The 26,778-nt window shown below is 39.0% G+C and overlaps 1 protein-coding gene across 1 annotated transcript in view; it reads right to left on the reverse strand.

Annotated features, from left to right (window-relative positions):
* ntrk2a (neurotrophic tyrosine kinase, receptor, type 2a) overlaps positions 1-19,406 on the reverse strand; it is a 54,489-nt gene extending 35,083 nt beyond the window's left edge. The window contains exons 1-11 of the mRNA XM_082188847.1: positions 18,130-19,406; positions 17,659-17,733; positions 17,499-17,570; positions 17,296-17,364; positions 16,259-16,401; positions 9,859-9,995; positions 8,497-8,629; positions 7,183-7,482; positions 7,045-7,071; positions 6,571-6,608; positions 3,935-4,034 (exon numbers count right to left, since the gene is read on the reverse strand). Coding sequence (XP_082044973.1) covers positions 3,935-4,034; positions 6,571-6,608; positions 7,045-7,071; positions 7,183-7,482; positions 8,497-8,629; positions 9,859-9,995; positions 16,259-16,401; positions 17,296-17,364; positions 17,499-17,570; positions 17,659-17,733; positions 18,130-18,341 — 1,306 coding nt within the window. The 5' untranslated portion in view covers positions 18,342-19,406. The remainder of the gene's footprint in view (positions 1-3,934; positions 4,035-6,570; positions 6,609-7,044; positions 7,072-7,182; positions 7,483-8,496; positions 8,630-9,858; positions 9,996-16,258; positions 16,402-17,295; positions 17,365-17,498; positions 17,571-17,658; positions 17,734-18,129) is intronic.
* Between the last annotated feature and the right edge of the window lie 7,372 nt (positions 19,407-26,778).

Below are 26,778 nucleotides of genomic sequence, written 5' to 3' on the forward strand. Positions count from 1 at the left end.
AAGGCAGAAATATGCAGCTTATTTTTTAGGTTAAAGCAATACAAATTAATTATTTTGTATAAAATGTGTTTAGCTTTAAATTCATATTTTTAGTGGTGGAGATGCTAATACATTCTCATGGCAATTCGTAACTATTTTACGTTTTTGTGAATTGGTGGCTATTTTGTATGATCTCATTCGTACATTTTGTACGACATGCTTACACCCCAGTGGCGGTTATGTTTAGGGGTGGACCTTCATTCTTGGTTTTTTCCCAAAAAAAATCTTACTTTTTTTTACAATTTGCATTGTGCAAATCGCCACCTCGTAAAATAGTAATGTTTTCTCATGAGATCGATTTAGACATTCTGTTCTAGATTACCAACATAATTATTAACGGTAACACTTTACGGTTAACATTAGTTTATGCATTAACTAATACTAACTAACAATGAACAATACATTTGTTACAGTATGAATCTTTGTTAACATTAGTTAATAAAATCACCAAGTAAATTCATTGCTAGTTTAATGTTAGATCATGTCCCTTTAATTACCATCAAATATACAACTTTTGATTTGAATAATGTATAAGTAAATGTTGAAATCAATATTAACTAAGATTATAAAATCCTTTAGAAGTGTTTTTCCATGTTTAGTTTGTAGTAGTTAACTGTTGCAGTTAACAAATGGAACCTTGTTGTAAATTGTTACCAATTTTAACAAACTCTTTCTAATATTCATATGAAAGTTTTCCATGGTCATAACAGAAGTTAAAATATTGGATATAACCTTTCACTTTTGGCTGTACATTCAAAAGTGAATACATTTCTCCATGTACAAAATGTTTCCAGAGCAGAGCCTTTCCCCATAGACTTATTTTATAAGTGCATTATTTTAAACACGGTTCTTGGTTTGTTTGAGTCATGTTCAAAGTATTCAAATGTTGTTTTGAACCAGGGACATTCCTATAAAAACCTTCACGTCTGATGGTGGAGAGAGGAGAATTGTGGGATGGTGGCTGAGGGTGAGGAGCACCTTTAGTTTGTTAACCAAAGACCACGAGTCAAAGACTGATGATACTTCTGACCTTGACGAGCTTTATTGATTTTTTTGATTCGTCCAAACCAGAGAAAACTGATACCTGGCCTCTGAATCATTGATAAGCACAAGGTTGCTGACTCTCTCTGTCAGGCAGATGGAGAACTGCGTCTCTGCAGACACCCACACTTCCTGAACCCGAGGGCTACAATTTCACCTCGTTCCTCATTCCTCATTCCCACTCCACTTCCGCTCCTCTCTGAATAGTGCAGGGGTCTGCTTTTCTCTGCGCTGCAGTGAGATGTGTTTGTGTGTGTATCTACAGTGGGGTCCGAATGTTTGAGAACACACTGGGTTTAAAGAATCTAGAAATAAAGTTTTCACTCAAATCCTTATTCTTATTAAATGATTTGTATAAAAACAAAAAATAGAGTGAAAACACATTCACGCAGTGATTACAGCATGATTAGGATCATAAAACATGGGCATGAAACCTTCATATAAGTAAGTAATCATGCATTTTGTCCTTGTGGACAACCAAGGAGGCACTTACACACACACACACTCAAGACCACTGTGCGAAAATAAGCCCCTTAGGACATCTAACTCGACACTTCCTCTCAGAGAAACCACAAAAACAATCACACGCTCTCACTCAGAGACCAACTGACTATCAAGCTGTCAGGAGCAAGACAAACGCAAACACACATATATGTGGGGAATAAAACAATGATAATCTGCTGTAGAGGATCATTAGTAAATTACAGAGAAAGCGCCGAGATTATGTGCGGTCACATTTACTGATGTTCGGCAAATTTTCGCTAGCAAAAGCCTAATGGTTTAAAAGTGACTTCTGTGTGAGCTGTGCTTCATACACTGCTACACTTTTTACCAAACTTTCGCTAATGTGACTGCATCTTAACAGTAAGGGCCAGATTTACTAAACAGGGCAAATTCACCCTTCGCCAGGAGTTTGATTGACAGGCAATCTGATCAATCAAAATTCGCCATCTGCCGAATCCACCATTTTGTCCGACAAAGCAGTCAGGAGAGTTAGTAGATTAACGTCGGTGGACTTGAACTTGAAAAACGGAGTGTACTGACGTATTTCCGCGTTTGAAACAACATTCCTTCGGATGTTCATTCATGTTTATTTGATGCTATAAATTAACTAGAAGGAAGAGATGATTGGTTCACGAGCAGCTTTAACTGAGACGCTACAGCGATCTGTCACCACACATTAAAGAGCCACAAAACAGTATTTATTGTTTACATTTCTTAAAGAAAAGACAAAATTTGAAAGTTGAGACTTTGTTTCATATGAAAGGTAACCTGCTCTGTTCTGTCTATCGGCACGTTGTCAGTGTCCTCTTTGCTCCGAGATGTATTTTTCTCTGCGTGAGAACATGATGTGTGGCGTGAGAGCGGCATGGCTTGTCAGATATAACAACAGTAACTAAAGATGGTGGGTCTTTGCGAACGGTCAATTAGCGTGAAAAAGTCATTCCAAAAAAGGGCCGATGGGAATGGAAAGTTCTGCACGCAATCTACTGATGACGCATAAATTAAAGAACACAGCCGGAACATTTACATAATGACCAACGCAATCTAACAAGAGCAGTACAAATTAGCGTCTGGTTTAAGACATGTTTTTTTGGGGCTTTAAATAATGGCGTAAATACCAGTAAATTGACTAGAGCAAAGCTTAGTAAATCACCTTGCATGAAAGCATTACCCAAAACATAGTGATCAGAATATCAAGAATATCATACCAGGGCCAGTAAATAACCACCTAGCAACCACCCAAAACACCCTAGCAACAACATAATGAAATAGAAACTACTCAGAGCACCTTAACCACCATATACTGTAGCAAGGCCCAGGCAACCACACTAGCATTGCGACAGCAACATCTGCACTTTCACACTCCTTTCTTAAGAAAATGTAAGAAAAATCTTCTAACAAACTTACTAAATGAAAAACAATCACCCCTCCACAACACAATGCATACGTTTAATCCCTAAGAAGAGTCATGTTTAGTCAAGAAGCATGGCACACATCATTGGGAGAGACAAACAAGAATGCAAGAAATCGCTTTAGTATCTAGTAGTCAGCAAAGATTATTTAAGCAAACTTTAATATATTAGTGAGCGCTTTTTAAAGAGGACCTATTATACCCTGTTACATAGTTTTGGTTTAGTTTTTGAACAGGTTTTCATGCTTGAATGTTCAATAAACCTTTTTTTTTTCACACATTTGATATTGTTGCAGGGAAGATCCTCTCTTCCCAGTCTGTCAGTAACTCTGTTTAGTTCCTGTCTCTATGAAGCCCCTCCTTCCGAAAAGCACAATGTGCTCTGATTGGTCAGCTGGACCAGTGTGTTGTGATTGGTCAACAGCTTAGAGCATGTTTGGGAAGTTTCAACACACTACTAATTCAATCAGGCCTTGCCCCTTTATTTTCCGTATGCCTTGGGCAGGAATTATTTAAATGAGGAATATTGTGAAATGTTCGTTCCCGGAAGAAAACTCAAGACTACAATGGAGGCGTTTCAGGGAGTTCAGAAACACTGACACTGATATAGAGAATAATTCTTGCTGGAGTGACTTTGTGCTTTTGAACTTTTTATGTTCAAACAGCAACATTACACACTAAAGAAAGTTGGAAATGTAAAAAAGCATAATAAGTCCTCTTTAATATTCTCCATGAGAAACAAATGTTATAATAGATTAAGTGTGTATTAGTAATTATTACAGCTCATTAAAGAGTCGAAGCACAGCCTTCCTTTAAGCATTCCTCTTTTTCAATTTCCACAAAGGAAACCCACTTATTCCGCCCAGAACAATGTGTCTTTCCAAAGCAGTCCTTAATGAAGGTTTGGCAGAGCCGCGCACAGAGCTGAGAGGTGCTTACCTTTGATTCCAAACTTTGAGTTGCGTCCAAACTTCAGAATGACAAGCATCAAGATGAAGCCTGTGAATGTGATTGCTGCAATTCCCACGACCACGTACACCTACAAGCAGAATGAAGAGTCTTCAAAGAGCAGTCGCTGCATTCAAAGCTTCATTGGGTAAAAATACTAACTCTCCATGAGGAAGAGATTTTGACGAGTTTACTATACTAAAAACTGATTGGGCATCTAGAGGTCACAAACATACATCACAGATGGCTTAAAGGGATAGTTCACCCCAAAAATTCTGTCATTAATTACTCACCCGTGAGTAAGACTTTTGTTGATCTTCGGAATACAAATAAAGATCTTTTCAATGAAATCTGAGAGGTTTCTGTCCCTCCATTGACAGCTGCGCAACGGACACTTTAACACTTCAAAAAGTTAATAAAGAGATCGTAAAACTAATCCATATGAATTGAGTGGTTGAGTCCAAATTTTCTGAAGAGACATTAATAAACATTCATCAACCCACACATCAGTTGTGGTAAAAAGAAGCTCAAGCATGTTCGCTTGACGTGTTGTGTTGTCTTGTGTTACGCAGCATGATTGAGCTTCAGCAAGAACCAATGAGGTTTATTCTCGTGTTACGCACCACGTTTGAGCTTCTGCAAGAACCAATGAGGTTCATTCTCGTGTTACGCACCACGTTTGAGCTTCTGCAAGAACCAATGAGGTTCATTCTCGTGTAACGCATCACATTTGAGCTTCTGCAAGAACCAATGAGGTTCATTCTCGTGTTACGCATCACGTTTGAGCTTCTGCAAGAACCAATGAGGTTTATTCTCGTGTTACGCACCACGTTTGAGTTTCTGCAAGAACCAATGAGGTTAATTCTCGTGTTACGCACCACGTTTGAGCTTCTGCAAGAACCAATGAGGTTCATTCTCGTGTTACGCACCACGTTTGAGCTTCTGCAAGAACCAATGAGGTTCATTCTCGTGTTACGCACCACGTTTGAGCTTCTGCAAGAACCAATGAGGTTCATTCTCGTGTTACGCATCACGTTTGAGCTTCTGCAAGAACCAATGAAGTTCATTCTCGTGTTACGCATCACGTTTGAGCTTCTGCAAGAACCAATGAGGTTCATTCTCGTGTTACACAGCACGTTTGAGCTTCTGCAAGAACCAATGAGGTTCATTCTCGTGTTACGCAGCACGATTGAGCTTCAGCAAGAACCAATGAGGTTCATTCTCGTGTTACGCAGCACGTTTGAGCTTCAGCAAGAACCAATGAGGTTCATTCTCGTGTTACGCATCACGTTTGAGCTTCAGCAAGAACCAATGAGGTTTATTCTTGTTTTACGCAGCACGTTTGAGCTTCAGCAAGAACCAATGAGGTTCATTCTCGTGTTACGCATCACGTTTGAGCTTCAGCAAGAACCAATGAGGTTTATTCTTGTTTTACGCAGCACGTTTGAGCTTCAGCAAGAACCAATGAGGTTTATTCTCGTGTTACGCAGCACGTTTGAGCTTCTGCAAGAACCAATGAGGTTCATTCTCGTGTTACGCATCACGTTTGAGTTTCTGCAAAAACCAATGAGGTTCATTCTCGTGTTACGCATCACGTTTGAGCTTCTGCAAGAACCAATGAGGTTCATTCTCGTGTTACGCAGCACGTTTGAGCTTCTGCAAGAACCAATGAAGTTCATTCTCGTGTTACGCATCACGTTTGAGCTTCTGTAAGAACCAATGAGGTTCATTCTCGTGTTACGCATCACGTTTGAGCTTCTGCAAGAACCAATGAAGTTCATTCTCGTGTTACGCATCACGTTTGAGCTTCTGCAAGAACCAATGAGGTTCATTCTCGCGCCACAAGCAGGTTCGGTTGAGCTTCTGTTTATGTTCACTGATTAATGTTTATCTGTGAATAAAAGACTAAATTAAATCTGTTCATCATATAAAGCGATCAAGTCTCTTTAGAAAATTTCGACTAAACCACTTAATTCATAGTTTTACGATCTCTTTATGAATTTTTTAAAGAGTTAAAGTGGTAGTTGCGCAGCTGTCAATGGAGGGACAGAAATCTCTCAGATTTCATCAAAAGATCTTCATTTGTGTTCCGAAGATGAACAAAAGTCTTCCGGGTTTGGAACATAACAATAACAACATAACAATGCCATAACACTGTGAAGTAATACAATTTTAAGAGTGTATTTATTTTAAAAAGGTTTAGACCAATTCTGATTTGATGAAATGCATTTGAAGTTGTTGTAAAACTATGATAAACATACATTATATATAATTGTGGCAAGCTATTCCATTGCTTGTCAAGCATGAACAGCCATAATTGACTATATTACTTGTTAATTCCAATTATTAATATTAATAAAAGTAACTATTTATTAACCAACAGTGTCAATTATAATATTGCTGTTACTGCCATAAAAAAAAAAAAAAAAAAAAAAAGAGTCTATAAGCCACTTGAGAGTGTTACCATGATTTTAACATTGTTAAGGGGTTTAAGGAACTCCACCCCACATTGTCCGTAAAATCCTACTCGTGATAAAATCACTGTAACGCACAGACTTGGTTTTTTATTTTGAAGCAGTAAAAACCTATGAAATTATGAAACTTAAGAATAATTCAATTTCACTCACAGCAACTTTGTCCTCAGGCGGTCCAAGAGGAGTGTCATCTGTTTGGAAGAGAAGAAACACTCAGATATATGTGCATAGATTACAAATCTATCATCTATAATTGTGTATGTTCCTGTGTATTTTTTACATACCTGTAGTGGGATCTCACACACAAGAAGACAAACAGAAGAAGAAAATGTGAGAATTATTATGAATTATCACTTTTTTTAACAAAAATTTTGAAATAAAGATTTTATAACATTATAATTAATATGTGTATTATGTAATAAATGACTAAAAAGCAATAGTTCACCCCAAAATGAAAATTGTCAAACCCATGACTTTATTGCATGGAACACAAGAAAATCATAAGTCGTATGTGTTTGAAATGACAGAAATGTGAATAAATTATGTTAAAATCAAACATTTTGGGGTGAACTATGGCTATAATCATTCATAATATTCCATAATTCTAAGTTCTTAAACTAGACTCACCATAATACAGCGGATCAGTAACTGACTCTGATGAATAAACATGAAAAAGAAAACAAATAAGGCAACTTCTCAGACACATTCATAGAATTTTACATTTATTAATTTAGCAGATTTGGTTGCATGCTAATTTCAACTCACCGTTCCACGGCTCATACATGAAATGAGCGGATACTGCCTTGATGTCCTCTCCGTATGCATTACTGGCCATCAGCGTGTATTCCCCATTGTTGATGTGTGTGGGACTGTCAAGCTGTAAGCAACCGTGGTATTCCCCCTCTGAATAATCGTGAATCACGGTATGGATAAAGTTGCCCTCTTCCACGGGTTGGTCATTTAATAACCAGCTCAGTTTGGGCTCTGGGTTACCCGCCACGCTGAAGGGAATGCACCAATGGTGGTCTGAGATCGCATCCATCAGCTTGCTGATCACGGGAGGACCTAAATGACCCAAATAAATAAAGACAAGCATAAACAAACTTAAATACTTAATGTTTTATGGTAGCATTACAGGCTTGGTCTTGAATCATTGAATCTAATGTATTATTTGCTGATTAAATAATGTAACAGTTTATTTTACAGTGTCATTGTTAGATGTTACATTTAGTTACTGTAGTAATAACTACAAATTATGCATAATTACATGCAACTAACCCTAAACCAAAACCTAACACTACAGTAAGTACATGTAGTTAATTCATATTGCTCAGTACATAAAATACACTGTATCAAGGACACTTTGAAATAAAGTGTAACCACAAATTTTACTTCAAAAGTAGTTATTTTAAGGTGTCATAGTTACATTGTACCAACTCAAATAAGTACTGTGTAATATTAAGTATCTACATGTACTTACTATAATGACGGTTAGGGTTAGGTGGATGGCCTTTATTTTACAGTACATGTAAGTACACTTACAGTGTACTTAACTAAGAAAGTTCTGGTAATATAAGATAACTACATGGGTTAAGGTTTGGTTTAGGGGTAGTACCTAGTTATTACGCAGTTATTGTAATGACTATAATAAGTATATAGTATGTACATTGGGGATCAGGGCTGTAAAATAAAGTGCTACCGGTTTGGTTTAGGGTCAGTTACTTGTAATAATGCATAATTTACTGCTATTACTACATGTAGTTACTTGTAACTTCGTCACCTTAAAATGAAGTGTTACTGATTTTTTTCCTTTTATTCAGCAAGGATGCATTAAAATCGATCAAAAGTTACAGTAAAGAAATGTATAATGTTACAAAAGATTTCAAATAAATGTAGCCCTTTGGGCATTCTGTTAAAAACGTTAAAACTTGGGTAGTGTATATAAAAAATATATATAAATGTAATATCCAGAATAAATGAGTAGCAATTATAGCAGTATCCCAGACTTGTTGCAATCATTCTCCTAAAACAGAGGGTATCTGTTCGTTTTACAGCTGTGTGTTTCTCTTGATAACTTACACAGTATATCCAGATGCACAGACGCCTCAGACTCTCCCACCATGTTATCAGATCTGCAGGTGATTTTGCATCCGTTGTCCAGAGAAGAGACATTATAGAGCTTGAGCTCTGACATCTGACCTGAGCCTTCTTTCTGGGGGTGTGAGTTACAGCAATGTCAAAGTCATTTCTATTTAAAGTCTATGCAATAGAACTCCTCCTTAATACAGATAATACAGATTCTTAGCCTTATTGTGGACAATTCATTGCCAAAGAAAACAATATTTGTCTTTAATCAAAATGTAATCAGTTGCTCCTCCTCTGAAATGACTTTCCTTTTCCATTGGCGTCACTTAGGCGGATGGCCAATTGGATAATGTTGACCAATAGCTATTCGGGGATTGTTGTTTTTGGGAATATCCTGTTACGCCTCATTACGAAAATGGTTTGCAAATTGCAATATACATTAGCCGCTTTTCCACCATTGGGCCGAACGGTTTAGGAATTGGTTACGGTTATATTTCCACCTGAGCTTGGTTCGGCACATGCATGATTACAAACCGGTTTCTCTGTAGCTGGCCAAGCACGCTATTTGAGCGAAGTAAACACAAGTTAATAATAGAAATATCTGATCATCCTCCATAATGTGGTCGCTACTTACATCTCATTTCTCTATAAATTCTTGCATTTCAAAGGCATTGACTAACGCATTTATATTACATTCCAAAGAGCTCTGATATCAGAAAATGAAATCTTATCCGTGCCATCTTGGCCAGATCGGCACAGAATGGAACGGTTAGGCAATGAGAACGGTTTGGCCCCGATAGTGGAAAAGCGGTTATTAAGGTGTTTTTGCCCTGTTCCATCAATCAAAGCCTTAAAGGCCCACTGAAGTGCCTTGAAAAGCGCAGCGTTATTCAATGTTTTGACGGAATTTCCACTGAAACAGGAAGACAGGGCGGGACATATCAAATAGCCCCTCCCCTTTTTTTAAATAGCCAATAGCGTTTTGTTTATATCACAGCTCGACTAGAGCTGTTGAGCTCAGTAAAGCCGCAGTTCCCTCCTAATCTCTAACCATTTCTTCTCATAATCTACACCATATTTCTTTAAAATATAGCATTCTGTGCAGAATTCAAATGGGTCATGAATAAGGAATGGCTTTCATAATGTATCATCAAAATGACTGAACAATAATGGTCTGCAATACAATTTTAAAATGCTGTGGAGAGACCTAACAAACTAGAGAAAACAGTGAAATGAAATGGTGTTGTTACCCATGCTCCTCCAGTCTGGATGTCCTCTGGCATCCACACGAAAAGAAATTGCAACAACCACTAATAATTACAACTGAAAGAACTTGGTGATGAAGGTCAGAATTACCTGGTGCGCTGAGTTTAATTTGCAGGTGTCCCAGTTCAGATTAGGTGTGGGCGTTCCTGACGTGTTGCACACCAGCGTCACATTTACCCCTTCCCGCATGGTCACTTTGGTGGGCTTGAGAGTCACAGTGGGCAGAACTAGAAAGAACAACAAACCACCAACCAGAACGTTTATACACTAATTAACAATAAGTAGTAATTAGTAAAAAAATATATATATTGTTAATCAGTATTGTTGTCTTGGTTTTTGATTAAAAAAATATCTAAAGGTCTGTAGAACATAAGTGGTTTGAAATATTTTTTTCAAAATGCGTTTAAGTCTGAATGGTCAGATTGGCAGTAGTTTGCCATTCAGGACATGACACTTATAACAACATAAAAAAGGAACAATATTTCTATATCTGTGTCTGAATCTTTGAGTTTTTTTAACTTTCCAGTTTATTATATTGTTTCAAAAGACAATTAATTTTTTTTTGCCATTTTCAGGTTATATTTAAAATTACACAGGGATATGTATTTGATCCTTTTAAAAAGCTTTTAAAATGTATACATTTCTTAGATTTTTTCAAACTGAATCACTTTAAATAAATGTAATCAAAGTAAATTATAGTTTTAACTTGAATAGGGTTTCAAATACTGTATCTATATTTAATTTAATGTATTGTTTTGAATAACTTTTAAAGAAATCTATCATTTTATTTCTAATTTTTGGACATTTTCCGGGTATAGTTAAAGGGGCACTGAGATATGTATTTGATATTTTAGTTCAGAAATGTGATCACTTTTAATAAATTAAATTAAAGTAACTTAATTTTAACATGAAAACATTTAAAAACCATTTGACCAATTCTCAAAAACAATTATTTTTTATGTTATATTATATTATATTATATTATATTATATTATATTATATTATATTATATTATATAGTCTTAAAAAAACGAATCTTATTTCTTATTTTCTAACAGCCAATTATTTTTAAAGTGAAACCGAAGTGTATATTTGAATTAAATTTAGCTCAGATAACTCGTACTTCTCCATCGGCATCACAGGAACACCGTTCTATCCCGCTAGGCGCTCCCACTAAACTCAAGGCCATAGAGTGCGGACAGCTCTCAGATCTCTATCTCCATCTGCTCCCAGGCTGCCGCAGGTTACATCCTTATCAACCCCGTCCCGGGAATCTTTTTCTGCTGCCGGAAACTGCAGGTCACGCAGCTACGATCATTTTAAGACTGTATGTACTTTTTTATGTTTGAAGTTAAATATCCACCAAGCACAACAACACACACCTTCAGTCTGTTCCGACTGGATTTTCCCATAGCAGCTCCTACTCTTAAAAAGCAATTAACCCAAAATGTTTAATTCTTTCATCATTTAGGCTACTCATGCTCACATCATTCCAAACCTCTGTGACTTTCTGCAGAAAACAAAAAAAAGATATTTTGAAGAATTGTTTTTGTCCATACAATGAAAGTCAGTGGAGTCTAAATGTCACTGGACCCCATTGACTTTAGAAAAAATATACATTTTTCAAAATATCTTCTTTTGTGTTCAGTCATACAGGGGTGCGTTTCCCGAAAACATCGTTAGCCAACTATGTTCGCAAGTTCCGTCGTTATCAGAATAGTTCAACGACTCAGTGTTTCCCAAAAACATCGTTAGCCAACTATGTTCGCAAGTTCCGTCGTTATCAGCATAGTTCAACAACTCAGTGTTTCCCGAAAACATCGTTAGCCAACTATGTTCGCAAGTTCCGTCGTTATCAGCATAGTTCAACTACTCAGTGTTTCCAGAAAACATCGTTAGCCAACTATGTTCGCAAGTTCCGTCGTTATCAGCATAGTTCAATGTAACGGGGTTCAGACAGATGTTATGGGAAGAAGGAGGCGGGAACCGGCGAACATTCAACATTTTAATAAATAAATAAACAAATACAAAAATGAAAGTAAAAGCCAGCAGCCCCTCACGGACGACTGCTGGCAACACAAAACAGAAACACATCAAATAAAATTCAGGCCTGTCCTCTCTCGCTCTTCACTGTCGTCGCTCCTCCTTTATGCTTCCGCTCCTCCGTGAGAGATGCGAGACCGGTGCGTCGCGCACGTGTCGCTCATTATCAATCGCGCCACCGGCCTCGCGCCGTCCTCCCACGGCCCTCGACCTCGTCGTGCTCGCCACATACCCCCATCACCCCTCGCAGGCCGGGGGGCACCCACGCGACTGCGCTTACTCCCCCCCCTCCCCGGGGGGGACCGATAACGGCGGCTGCTGTACCTGGGCTGGGGGTATGGATAGACGAGGTACGAGAGAAAGGAAACGGAAGCACAAGGAGCGACAGAGACGAGAGAGGGGAGAGAGAAAAAAAAAAAAAAAAAAAAAAAAATGATCCGGTTCCCGGACACACAGCCGCTCGGTCCTCAACCGGCTGAGAGTCACTCGCGGTGCCATGCGATGGTACTGGACATTCGTTGGGGAACGGCTCGACGCTCTTCCGCCTCCTGGCGGCCGGCGGTGACTCCTCCTGTCGAGGGCAGCCGGCAGCGAGTTTCCCGTTCCCTGCTCCGCCCCCATCATGGCCGCCGGCAACAGGCTCCGGCCCACGGCGAACGGGAGCGACTCCTCCGCTCCCTCTTGGACGGCAGCCACCCCTCCTCGATCCAGCAGCACGGTGTCGAGCTCTCCGTCCCACCAGATCTTCCATCGCTCCAGCACCATCGCCTCGGGCAGCAATCGGCGGCCGTCGCTCCCTCGTGCTGCCCGACCTCCTCAGCACCGCGATCCCCCCCAGCAGCGAGGGCTCTCCGACAGCGTGTCACTCCTTCTTCCCGGGTTTCGGCACCAATGTAACGGGGTTCAGACAGATGTTATGGGAAGAAGGAGGCGGGAACCGGCGAACATTCAACATTTTAATAAATAAATAAACAAATACAAAAATGAAAGTAAAAGCCAGCAGCCCCTCACGGACGACTGCTGGCAACACAAAACAGAAACACATCAAATAAAATTCAGGCCTGTCCTCTCTCGCTCTTCACTGTCGTCGCTCCTCCTTTATGCTTCCGCTCCTCCGTGAGAGATGCGAGACCGGTGCGTCGCGCACGTGTCGCTCATTATCAATCGCGCCACCGGCCTCGCGCCGTCCTCCCACGGCCCTCGACCTCGTCGTGCTCGCCACATTCAACGACTCAGTGTTTCCCGAAAACATCGTTAGCCAACTATGTTCGCAAGTTCCGTCGTTATCAGCATAGTTCAACTACTCAGTGTTTCCAGAAAACATCGTTAGCCAACTATGTTCGCAAGTTCTGTCGTTATCAGCATAGTTCAACGACTCAGTGTTTCCCGAAAACATCGTTAGCCAACTATGTTCGCAAGTTCCGTCGTTATCAGCATAGTTCAACTACTCAGTGTTTCCAGAAAACATCGTTAGCCAACTATGTTCGCAAGTTCCGTCGTTATCAGCATAGTTCAACTACTCAGTGTTTCCAGAAAACATCGTTAGCCAACTATGTTCGCAAGTTCCGTCGTTATCAGCATAGTTCAACTACTCAGTGTTTCCAGAAAACATCGTTAGCCAACTATGTTCGCAAGTTCCGTCGTTATCAGCATAGTTCAACGACTCCGTGTTTCCCGAAAACATCGTTAGCCAACTATGTTCGCAAGTTCTGTCGTTATCAGCATAGTTCAATGACTCAGTGTTTCCCAAAAACATCGTTAGCCAACTATGTTCGCAAGTTCCGTCGTTATCAGCATAGTTCAACGACTCAGTGTTTCCCGAAAACATCGTTAGCCAACTATGTTCGCAAGTTCCGTCGTTATCAGCATAGTTCAACGACTCCGTGTTTCCCGAAAACATCGTTAGCCAACTATGTTCGCAAGTTCCGTCGTTATCAGCATAGTTCAACGACTCATTGTTTCCAGAAAACATAGGCTAGTTCTAACGAACATTTGCAAACAGCATTGCAAAGTTGTGTGGTTGGAACGACAACTCTCGACCTGTGGTTAGAAGCAGCTTCTTGTTTGCATGACATGTGGACTCACTAAATCCTTGTCTTGAGCAAAATAAGCAAGCTGACAATCATCACAATCTTTCTTATATTTAAAATACATACAAATGTCATTTAAATCTTTTAGTTTGTCAAGAATTAAAGCACAGTTTTTGAAGAGTGCGCATGTGCAAACGAGCCTATGATTGAATCTGGAAATAAAGCTAAATAACTAAGAAAAATGAGAAATAGTCCTCAGATGCCATATCCGTAATTTATAGCAAAACATCTAGCATTAATTTGATCTCAAACAGATTCATTAAAAGGAGTTATTAGCCTATTTATATGCCACCTGCGTAACATCATTAAACAAACGTGGCTGAACGACCACTTTGCGACAGTATGGTTTCGGGAAACAGTCGTGACTAGCTAGTTGGTTTCTTCAATGCTACATCATACTATGGTAGTGAAGCAGCGAGTTATGGCGTTGTACGGGAAACACACCCCTGGTTTGGAGCGACATAAGGGCAAGTGAATCATTTTTGGGATTAAAAGGCATCAAGTTTCTCTTCATTGTTTTGGCAAAACATCTCTAATGTACATCTGGCACTCGAGATGTTCCAAAAACGATGGCAAGTTCAAACGAGTCAGTGGAGCAGCTTATTTTCTGTCATGGCACAAAAAATGGAAAAGAAAGGCAGCATTTGGCCACAGGCCAGCAGACGCTCAGCAGAGTCTAAATGTCTCAGTGTTTTTGCATTCTGGGGATCCCCCCGTCTGTCTCTATTTTTCCCTTTTCCTCCCTCTCTCTCTTGTCCTCTCTTCCTCCCTCGAGGGCCTTCTGCTGTGGTATTGCTTAAAATAGGCCTGGCTCGAGGCTGATCTTCGGATCAATAATGATCCGCGTCTCAAGCCGCAGCCATAAAACTACAGCCTGGACAAATCACATCTTACCAAACAAACAAACAAACCTAAACTTCAGTCTGGAATATTATATGAGTGAAACCGCAAGTTTCCTTTCAAATATGCAGATTCTCAGTTATCCAGGCCATAGTGGAATGTCTTAGTCAATTCTTTCAACTGGAATCTGGTTGACAATCAGTTTTCGGGGATTCAGTTCTTAAAAGCTTTTAATAAAGGCCAGTGTTGGTGTTGTTAAGTAAAATTACAACTGTTATAAATCATTTTCGGTAATTGAAATAATAAAATAATAAATATTATATGAAAAACTTTAAATGTAAATAAATTTAATGATAATTAGAAATGTTGCCTTTGCAACTAACTGAAATAAATTAAGTTGAAGTAATAAAATTACTAAAATTTTAAAACGAAATAAAAATATATAAAAGCTAAATCGACACTCTAAAAATTGCTGGGTTGTTTCAACCCACATTTGGGTCAAATACTGTATGGACAAACCCAACCATTGGTTTACATTTTTTTTAATTACATTTTAAATCCAGCGTTTGGTTTTGTCCATATTTTACCCAAACGTGGGTTGAAACAACCCAGTATTTTTTAGAGTGGAGAAAAAGTAATCAAAAGCAAATAACAAATTTACTATCACTTAATATTAATAAATTACTATTATTAAATACTAAAATAGTAAATAATACAAAACTAACACTGATAAAGACATATTTGAGTGCCTCTTTTCAATCAAATGATCCATAGATATCATTTATTATCATTATTTGTTACCCCCTCAGGTGTACTCATGTTCTTTTTTCACCAAAACAGCAACAGTCAAATGTTTTCCTGGTAGTTTTTTTCTTCTTCTTTTTTCTTTCTGATTCTTCAAATTAAGCAGTATTTTTGCTGCGGTCCTTTTTTATAATTCAATGTAAACGCCCTCTCACATGTGAAATAGGATACAGCACTGCGCTCACAAGCTTAGGGTTAATGCTGGTTCCTGTTTTTAACTGTCCCATCTTTGCAAAGTCTAGTACATTATGACAGATTCGCAAACCAATCTGTGGTGAAATTCACAGTAAACACTGTTTAAATCAGACTGAAACGATCAAGGTTCTTGTTAAAAATCTGATTCAGCCACTGGTTTCAAACATCAGGATCCTTCAGAACTATTTGCAGAGAGCCAACTTTTGCTTATTTCACTCACTTATCATTAGTTTAGGAATTACCGTCTAACAATAATTTAACCAGCTTCATCTTATCTCACTGTGTCTGGGCAGGACTGTGACTATCTTACATCAGAACGTTGGGGAATCATGGAATGTTTGTTTTTTCAACATTGTTTCAATAAATGGCCTAAAAATTTGAGTTCTTAAAGTTACAGTACATTTTCACAGAGCTCCTACTGTATATCTTACATATAATTTGATTACTCATGATATGACCCCTGTAAAAGGAAGTCTAGACTGTATTGTCCATATGTTTTCTTTATCAAGTAATTCTTACCACAGTTGGGCAGTGTGAGCATAGCCAGAGCTCTCCTCTTCCCTCCCTCCTCCACACACATCAGCTCCTCGGACTCCTCTCCTCTCCACTGCTTCAACCACACGTTTTCACACGAGCACTGCAAAGTATTGCCTGCCAGCAACCTGCGACATACCAATGCATACAAATGTATTATAACAGTGCCCTGCTCACACAAGAACCCAAATAACTCTACATGTAACCTGGTTGGACTACATCATAATCAGGATGTATCACACAGTTGGAATGGACAGTGTTGAGGGTAACACATTACAAGTAACACAAGTTATGTAATCAGATTACTTTTTGAAATAACTAGTAAAGTAATGCATTACTTTTCAATTTGCAACAAATATCTGAGATACTTTTTCAAATAAATAACGCAAGTTACTTTGTTTTCCCCTGTATTGACTGACAGCTCTCCTGTCCTCATGTGAGAGGAATCGGGAGTGAGCGCAGAGGCGTTGTGTGTGTGAACATGATGGCTATTGTAAATGTGAACATGCATTTACTTGCAGAAAAGCAGATTCAGTATTCAAAATGAATAAAAACAGTGACATGCAAACTCAGAATATTACGCCAACCTGCAATAATTAAATGTTAAATCACATTAATATACATTATGCATTTAATCTCACTTTATTTACTGATGTCTTTTCTGCTGACCTCACTGATCCAATTAAACCACATCGAAAAGCAAAACTGGCAAGTCCAGTTTATCAGACAATATTTTCAAGAGTGTCGGCACTGGCTGATTCCAAAAATTATCAAATTTACCAACAACCTTGAAAATCGACAATTTTTGTTTTCAAATTTGTTTAAATACATTTGACTTTTTAATAGTTTTGGAATATATTATTTAATTGTATATTGTGTGCAAGCATCATTTGCTGTCATAGAAAATGAAATATTTGAATCACCAAAACCAAAACAAAGAAAAACCATAAGGTCACACTGGAGGCACAGCATACACTGAATGGTAACTGTAATATATCTTCAATAAACATTCCGAGACTTACAGGGATGAAAGGTTCAAATGATGAAAAGTCCTCCAGGATAGATACGACAGATTGTTCTCTTTGAGATTCCTGAAAAAGGAGACAATGATCAGCACTGATAAAGATACATACTAAATTCCCACAATATCAGATGTTTGTAACTTTGTAAACAATCAAAATATGCTGAATTGAACCTCCAGCTCGTCCAAAACCAAAACACTCACAGATATTGTAGTTTCAGGTTGCTCTGAAAGGCCTGCCGAGAAATATATGTGAGCCTCGTGTTTGTTACAGTTCTGAGGGATAAGACAAACACCGATGTCATAAACTTCCATCTCACCGCATATAAAGAACATATAAGTTGTTCCACATTTTAGTACTCACAAGTTTCTGAGGTTGCGGTACAAGTTGAGATCTTTTTCATTAATGGATGTGAAACTGCTTTGATTTGCAATGGATCTGTAGACAGCAACAAGAACATTCTCTTTAAAAAATCATCCAGGGTAATTGAGAAAATACATCACGCTCGATAAAATATGGCCTTGACGCTCTGGTGTGATTTGTGACCTAAAGTCCATCAAAATGTCTTCATTGGCATCTGTCTCATATCATTATTTTTGCAAACATATTGTGTAAACATACCAGAAGCAGCACTGAAGAGAATATAATGACAAAAATAATGTGGTTTGCACTTATAAAATTACTTTGGCACAGTACAATAAATCAAATTGAATAAATCATAGATACAATTATGCAAGTTAATGACGCTGTAATTCATTGGCTGGCTGTTTTAAAGAGTTGACACAACATGCATGATCACCTTCAGTGACCCCTGGCATCTTCTGTATGACTTACATGTCTGTGATATTCTCCATCTCCGCCTCGGACTGCAACATTGGAAAAGCCATAATACTGCGCTCCGCATCCACGCACGAGATCCGCACCCCCGTGCACGTGCAGAGCTCCGGACAAGCGGTCCCGGGCCTCCAGAGCGCGAGCAGCACCAGAACCAGAACCCAACGGAACCCCCAGCCCGCCATGTCGAAGCCCCTCGACAGCAGGCTCATCCCCGGGTCCTCGCCTCCAGATTTAAGACCCCTGGAAACCGACGCGTGGAGAGGAGACAGCGCAAAACACACGCGCCCGCGTCTGGAGCGTCCGAGCGCGAGACACGCAGAACGGATCGTGAGACTCAGTCGACCTTGTCTCGGGCGTCTATCTCCTCGAAGTGTTCGTATTCCTCTCTCCCTCTTGCCTGTGTGTGTGTCGCTCTACCTCGAATGATGCTGGCGTTAAATGCAGAAGACGCGCACTTGAGAAACGCGAGTGCTGAAGTGAGGGAGCGCGAGCGCTGGATGATGCGCATCTGAGGGGAGGAGACGAGGAGAGGAGGAGAACAGATCACTTTATTGATTATTGACAACGTGTCACATCCTTACACCGATCAAGACTTGAGACTTTAAGTTAAGGCGTACGGACAAATCGCATACGTATAGCCTATGTGATTCCGTTAGGACTATATCATGTCAATGCAAGTCAGGACAGTTGTTTTATCTCCTTTCAGGAATGTTGCTCAGATTATGGTAATGACAGCCACTAATTAGCACAGAATTCCTAAAAGACTAAAAACGGAGGCAAAACGGAGCTACGTCATCATGAGTGACGATCGCTGTTTGAAACATCAGGAGCCGCTGAGATAAGAGGAAGATGTATAGCACAGCAGTAGCCTATGTTTCGTTAGTGAATGAATCCGTTTTTGGAATGTATTTTTAAATGAACGAATTGCTCTCGTTTCTAGGCTACTCGTAGTTTTCGACTTCCCCTGAAGTAGGCTATTTCTCTTTTGAAGCGCGTTTTCAAACTGGGGACCGGCCGGGATCCCTACACTTTTACAAAAAAAGAGAGCCTTTTTCAAGATTTACGCATTTCAATTAATAGCAAAATTCTATGTAATTGAACTGAATACATATACGATTACATATTATTCATATTAAGAATTTTAAATGAGTAGGCTACAAAAAAAAACAAAAAAACATTAGAGCTTAATAAAACATTTTGTATATATCTTAATGGAACAAGGGAATTGGGGAATGTGATTCGTATTCATAATGGTAAAAAAAATAAAGTAAATAGCCTATGTTTAAATTTAAGTTTAAGATTTGTACAAAATGTTTTATTAAGCTTTTGTTGTTTTTACTCATTTGACATTCTTAATTTATAGTAGGAATAATATGTAAGGATTATTCAATTTCAATTTGATGGAATTTTACTATTAATTGAAATGGTAAATAAAAAAAAGGCTTACTTTTTTTGAGTGTCGGGGGCCACAAGGGGGTGCTAGGGTGTCCGTGGAAAAGTAAAAAAAAAAAAAAAAAGCAGTGTAAAAAAAGTAAAAAAATAATAAAAATTCGATTAAACTAAATAAAATATTTATAAATAAATTGAATACAACACATAAAACGAACAAAATAAATATGTTAATTGATTAAAAATAATACACCTTAAAAACTATCTACAGTATAACACAATAAATAGTGAGCAAGAAAAAAACGTAATGTAACCAGCAATGACACGATTTGTTCAGAATTGTGTAACAAGAATTGTGACAAAATAACGACCATACACAATTAAAGTTTCAGGCTACTGTAAATCATAATGCTATTATCTGTTTTATGATGATGATGATGATGATGATGATGATAAGCAATGAATGAAATACTTTGTTGTCTAGTCTAGATATTAAACTTGATATAAATTTCTCTCTTGTATCAGCGGTTCATGTCTTTGATATTTCAAACAACGATCGTCACTCAGATGAGAGCGATCGCTGTCGGTGAGCGGAAAATCAGGGCTAAAATCATGTAGAGTGTTGCTGGCATTAGTTGCAAATTTATAATTGTTTATTTATGTCTATATGGTGTTTTTTAAATATGCTTTAAGACAAACCACATGTAAATGCATAAGTCAACACCATTGCTTAGTATTTTCTCCTTAAAACTGCAGTGAACCAAAGATTCTCAAAAAGGCGATTTGAAATCGCTGGTGTTTCTGACGTCACAAACTACATTGCAACCAATCAGGTCAACGAGTGCATCTCTGAGCTGGTGTGAGTGAGTGGAGACGGGGCTAATTAGCATATTCATAGAACCGAGTATAAATGAAGCAAGGGTGTAGAGTTACATTCAAGCTATTTTAAGGCATTAAGACTTTTATATTAAGTTTAAATATGTAATTTTGGTGATCAAAAATGAGTTTTAAGGGATCAAATTATTGACTACAGGGTGGACTTTAACTAATCGAATGATGACTCGCTCATAACACAAAAGGGCACTCACTTGTCGCCACCTGGTGATTGAACGAACCGTTTTAATGAACCGATTCAGAACAGCAGCTCGCTCAACTCCGTTACCCGGGTCAAGCATCAATCTAATGACGTCAAGATTGACGCACGACACGGGAAAATAAATCAATGGAGAATTAGATGAGCGCACAAGTGGCAGTTTACGTGCACTCAGTTAATGACACTCAAGTATTTTTAGGCCAGATCCAAGTAACATAAACGCATAAACCATAAAGATAAAGCTGTAGAATGTAGGCTTTATGAATAAAGCCAGGACCGAATGTAACAGATGGAGTTTGGGCTTAGGCTACTTAACACAAGAGATACTTCATTATGAAAGCTTGTTGTGATCTTGAATTGTGCATGCTTTTTTCACTACAGAGATTGTTTTTTAGTTCATTTTTTGCACCTTTATGTAACCAGCAGGAAGAACATCTAAGCTGGTTCATTAAATGCTCCATTTGGGATGTAGAAATGCAGAATTACATTCCACTGCTGCCATCTGCCGGTACACATTGGTACTTGTTTAAGGACTTTTGATTAGCAGTCTATATTAAAGGCAAGCATCACAAATAAGCTATTGTTTCTTATATTTAGGATGACGGATTTAAAAGTCGAAGTCGTTTGTGCTATAGACATGAATGATAGTGTGTAGATTGTGTATAGTTGTAGCATTTGTTGCTTTTGCTATACTTGCACAAAGACTATAAATATGGAGGTGCTTTTTTCATTAAATACCTTTATCTGTCTACTAACAAAATAAAGTCAAAAGCTACATATTTCCTATTTTCCACAATTAATTAATTTAGTATTAAGCTACTACTTATACTACGCTGATTTTAATGTGGTATTAGATATTAGGCCTACATTTAATAACTGACAGGGTTTATAATCTATTGACACACACACACACACACACACACACACACACACACACACACACACACATATATATATACATACATACATACATACATACATACATATATATATATATATATATATATATATATATATATATAAAATGGCCCTGATATGTCACTAGACATTAAGAAATCATGTTCATTTCAAATACTTATATCACTGACAACAGTAGTCCGGCCAGGATATTGTCATTTAAAAGTGAAGTTGCAGCCCTCAACTGATGTTGATGTTGTCATGTTGTGTTTTGGCCTGAAGCTCCACCCTACACCTATCTACCAATCACGAAGTCAGTAGTGTTTCTGCATCTGGGTTGCCAGCTCTGCTCTAGTTACCACAGCTGCAGCTACAAACGTGTCGGATAAAAAATGTCTAACGTTACGAAACCTAAAAGACCTCGTTATAAATCTGAAATACGTCGTGACAAAGTCCGAAAAAAAAATCACTGTGTAGGACTCGTCACTTGCCATTGGAAGCTCTTTGTAGCAGCCTACGTTCTTGCTGGATCCTGCAGCCTAACTCAGTAGCACCTCAATGCAGTACACGAGATCCGGGGGGCGGAGTTGGATCCAGATATAAGGGGTGGAGATTGGTAGGTTTAGGGGTGGGTTTAGGGATCAGGGGGTGGAGATGGGTAGGTTTAGGTATATGTAAGGTGGGAGGAGTTGGATCTGGATCCGACTCCTCCCCGTGGATTTCATGTTCTGCAGTGAGGACCATCTCGCCTAACTGGCAACCTCGAGTCAGGGGGGAGGGGGCGGGGATACACCGCTCTACAGTAATTTGAAAGTGATTGCAGTACCAGTTTTGGCCACAATCTTACATACGGTTCCTTTAAAGTAGTCAGTGTGCTGCTTGTATAGCACTATAGATTTAGTTACTGTCCTCTGAAAATAACTCAACATACAGCCATTATTGTCAAAATATCTGGCAACAAAACATGTCAAAACTGTGCCCAAAGTGTCAATATTTTGTGTGAGCACCATTGTTATCTAGCACTGCCTCAATCCTGATCCTCCTGCTGATCCTCTTCTACTCCTCCATAATGACATCATGGAGCTGCTGGACGTTAGACACGTGGCGCTTCTCCACCTAACGCTTGAGGATCACCACAGGTGCTCAATAGGGTTCAGGTCTGGAGACATACTTGGCGACTCCATCACCTTCAGCTTCCTCAGAAAGGCAGTTGTCATCTTGGCGGTGTTTTTGGGGTCGTTATGCCGTTCGGCACAGTTTCTGAAGGGAGGACATCATGTTCTACTTCAGAATGTCGCAGTATATGTTGGAATCCATGTTTTCCTCAATGAAGCTCAGCTCCCCAGTACCAGCAGTGACCATCATGAGTCCTAAAACTGTGGTACCTTTTCCAAATCTCTCCAGCAGCCCTCTTGCTGTCACACCAGTGTTTGAGGCATCTGTTTGGACCATGTCCTCTAAGCTGAGTAGCACGGACTTGTACTGACGTAGCACAGACCAGACTGCTGGAGTCATGTCAAGTCAAGTCATCTGCATTTATATAGCGCTTTTAACAATGTAGATTGTTTCAAAGCGGCTTTACAGTAACAAACGGATAATTTAAGGTAACAGAGATTTTTTGGGCTTTATAGCGGTTCTTGAATAAAGATATTTTTCAGCTAAAGTTAGTTTTGATTGATTCACTTCCGTCGCAAGGATCATTAGTTATTAAATTAGAGGCCGCTGAGACGACATCGTTCTCTCTACACAGACTTTAAACGCGAACCTGTGAGAAACGCTGATGGCGCTCAAGAATTAATTCTATAGTTATGCGCGTTTGAATATATGTGCGCAGGTTTGTAATTCCCTACAAACCAAGCCTTAAACTACTTGTCTGGCCTTAACATTTTGATACAGAATTTTATCACTTCGGGGTAGATACGCGAAACCGAAATTATCCCGACAACGTTTTATCTGTAGAGTGGGAAAGGGATCCTTCAGGGGAGAGACTAGTTGGCGAAGGCGAAGGTGGTGATAAAGACCAACTGGATGTATATTTTCACTTACTGACTGAAAATTTAGCAGATAAATAAGCGCAAATAAAAGGTTCATTATGGGCATACTTTAGGCTACATAAAGCATTTCCTATTTCATGTTTTCAAAACTTTTTTAAAATGTAAATTAGTTGTTAATTAGAGTCAGTACAGTTTTCTAACTTGATGAAATGTTTTCTGAGTTAACTGTGCTGATACCCTTTTAACTTAGATCTGTCATTCCTGCAGGTGAAATGAAGTGGAAATGCATATGCATGTAAGTTTTGCAATGACATTACTGACAAAAGAGGACATTTACTCAAACATTATAGACCAAAACATGCTTGCCTGACAAGATCATCTCTACATTGCCTCTATATAGAAGGAGCAGTTTCTTCAGTAAGAAGAAAGAAAGAACGATGGACAGCCCTTTTTATCAAATGTCAAGAAATCTATACCCACAAAATTTCTGATTTTAATAGCCAAATTATTTATATAAAAAAGTGTAAATATTACTTGACTGTTATTACACACAAACAATATGTATAGTACCTTGTGTGTAAGCAAGTAAGGTGAGAAATAATGTGGTATAGTTAAAATCTATATGGCTTGAGCTTTATTGTCCCTTGCATAATTTGAATTGTTTATTTCTTCTATTTTTGAGTTCCAAAGAGTTGCTGCTAAAAAATGTACAGCAGGAGATTTTTGTCTCTGGACATCCATAATTCGTGTTTCATGGAAATCTTCAAATCCATAAAGGGATAGCCTGGCCAAAGACAAAGTTCTCTTGCAACAGGTTAATAAATACATGGAAATGCATTTAAAATACAAATACAAAATACTGTGTGAACATTTTTATTTAAATACAAATACAGTATTTTATATTTTGAAAATACACAGAATACATGTGAAATTGGCCATCCAGTGCAGGTATAGGTCACAGTGAATGAAGAAACTACATAGGCCTACTGACTTTTCATTCCTAACCACATCTCTGCCCTTTCTTTCTTTCCATTTTTTTCATTGATCACATCCATCCATCATCCCAGAAAATGGTCAATACTGATGGCCATTCGGGTGAAATACTTGATAGCTGTTAACATAAACTGCCGACATAAAGTTGGCTAAATCTCAAAAACCCATCAAGAACACCAGGGGCCCGTTCTTCGTACGTTGCTTAAAACATCCGAGATCAAATGAGACATCCAAGATGATATCATCGTGCTAATCATGATCCGGATAAGTGGGTTCTTCGAACACACCTGTTGTTTATGATTAGTATCGCTGGATTGAGTTATCTCAGAGCCCGTCTACGGAGAGCCTTGGCACTTCCTATTAGCCCCATTGTATCGATCTTGGTTGCAGTTCCATTACAATTCCACTGGAGGTGATCGCGGGCGAGTGCAGACTGAATGGGAGTCTATGGGGCTAGACGGCTAAATTTGTCTCTTTCACCCGATTGCCGTTGAGAAATCTCAGATTTTATTGTAGGTTTTGCAAGTTCAACATGGGTTATAGGTCGAAAATTGAATGAACGAGTACTTATGTCCTTTCGATTTCTTACAGGTTGAGTTGTTGTTGCCCATAACACGCTAGCATTCTGCTAATGAACGATGCCGCTTGATGGCATCGTGGCACCCGAAGCGGGACCAGAAACAAACAAAACAAAAACTCTTCTAGCACATGTATATGGCAAGCCGTTTTAGCTTAAATTGTACCCAGCGTTACTCGTCGTAATTGCATTTTTACTAGTAAGAATTCAATTAGAGAGCTCTACAATTCAATTCTTACTAGTAGCAATTACAATTAGAGAGCTCTCCAATTCAATTACTACTAGTAAGAATTACAATTACAGAGCTCTCTAATTCAATTATTACTAGTAACAATTCCAATTAGAGAGCTCTACAAATGAATTTTTACTAGTCGTATGTCTCCATTGACTTCCATTCATTTTTAATTACGGAGCTGTACAATGGAATTGTTACTAGTAAGAATTACAATTAGAGAGCTCTACAATTGAATTGTTACTAGTAAGAATGCAATTGCAGAGCTCTTTAATTCAAAGGGTAACTAAACCCCTGGTCAGAGCCTGACTCCACCCACTGTCAATATTTGAAAAATGCTAGAAAAGTGGGCAGACCCCAGCGGAGATAGAGGGGACGAACCGTGAGCGGGGGGGCGTGCACCTGAGACCTGCTGTCAGACTCTAAAATGGAGTTTGCTCACAGGGTCGCAAGACGACGTAAAGTACATGCATCTGATGAGTTTTATCAGAGCCCGTCATTCTCTGGTTTTATCAAGTTGATGTCAATAGCGCGCGCTCTCTATATAGGCATATTCATATTTTGCCGCTATGTGAAAAAATCCAGCAAAATGCGCCGACGCGTTTGTCGACCCAGAGGATTAACTTTAGCCTAACCATAAATTGTGATTAAAATATATGATCACTCACATCAAGACGCCGCTGCGGTGGTGGAGTCCATGCAGGAGCGTTTGTCACTGTCGCTTTTCAGCGCGAGCTGTGTGGAGAAGCCCATTTCCACCTCTATTGCGTTGGAGAAGCAATCCCGCGAAAATGCAGGTTTCACACTCACGGTCTTCCAGGCCAAGTGCATGCAAACACTGGCGCCTATTTTCCAAGTCTGCTGGAAAGTTATGCAGTCCAGCAGTGCTGTTCCTTGCAACCAGCAACACTACACCTACGTACCCTCCTGACCACTGTACACAGATAAATCTACGCTAGCTCATACCAAGGGCGTGGTGAGCTCGTACCAGGGGCGTGGTAGCATAGACATGTATAGAAAGGCTAGATAGCTTACCGGCGCTGAGAGCCAATGGGACCCGACGACGTCACACGGCGGCCATCTTAGGACAGGACCGCTCGTCCAGTTATAACATTAAAGTCTATTGTGCATGTAGTGCTGAAATAACTATATTTTGCTCAATTTTCAACCGATTTTCAAACGGCTTGGTGGGTCATAAACGTCAGGGATGCGGCTATTTAACTGCATACTTGTGAAAAATTATAGCCACAAACGGCATCAGCACAAATCATAGCCACGTTAATAAGGTTTGTAATAAACCAAACCGTTTGTAAATCCGTCAAGAATTCAGCAAGTTACGAGCATTTTAGTTGGCTATGTCACTCACCTTCCGTCCACAGCAGCAGGGAGCAGCAGCGCAGTCTCCTGACCTAAGATGGCCGCCAAGTGACGACACAGCTGACTCCCCCTTGAGCCATCTAGCCTTTCTATA

This window comes from Leuciscus leuciscus, assembly GCF_965113295.1.
Source record: "Leuciscus leuciscus genome assembly, chromosome: 13".
NCBI classification, from domain to species: domain Eukaryota; kingdom Metazoa; phylum Chordata; class Actinopteri; order Cypriniformes; family Leuciscidae; genus Leuciscus; species Leuciscus leuciscus.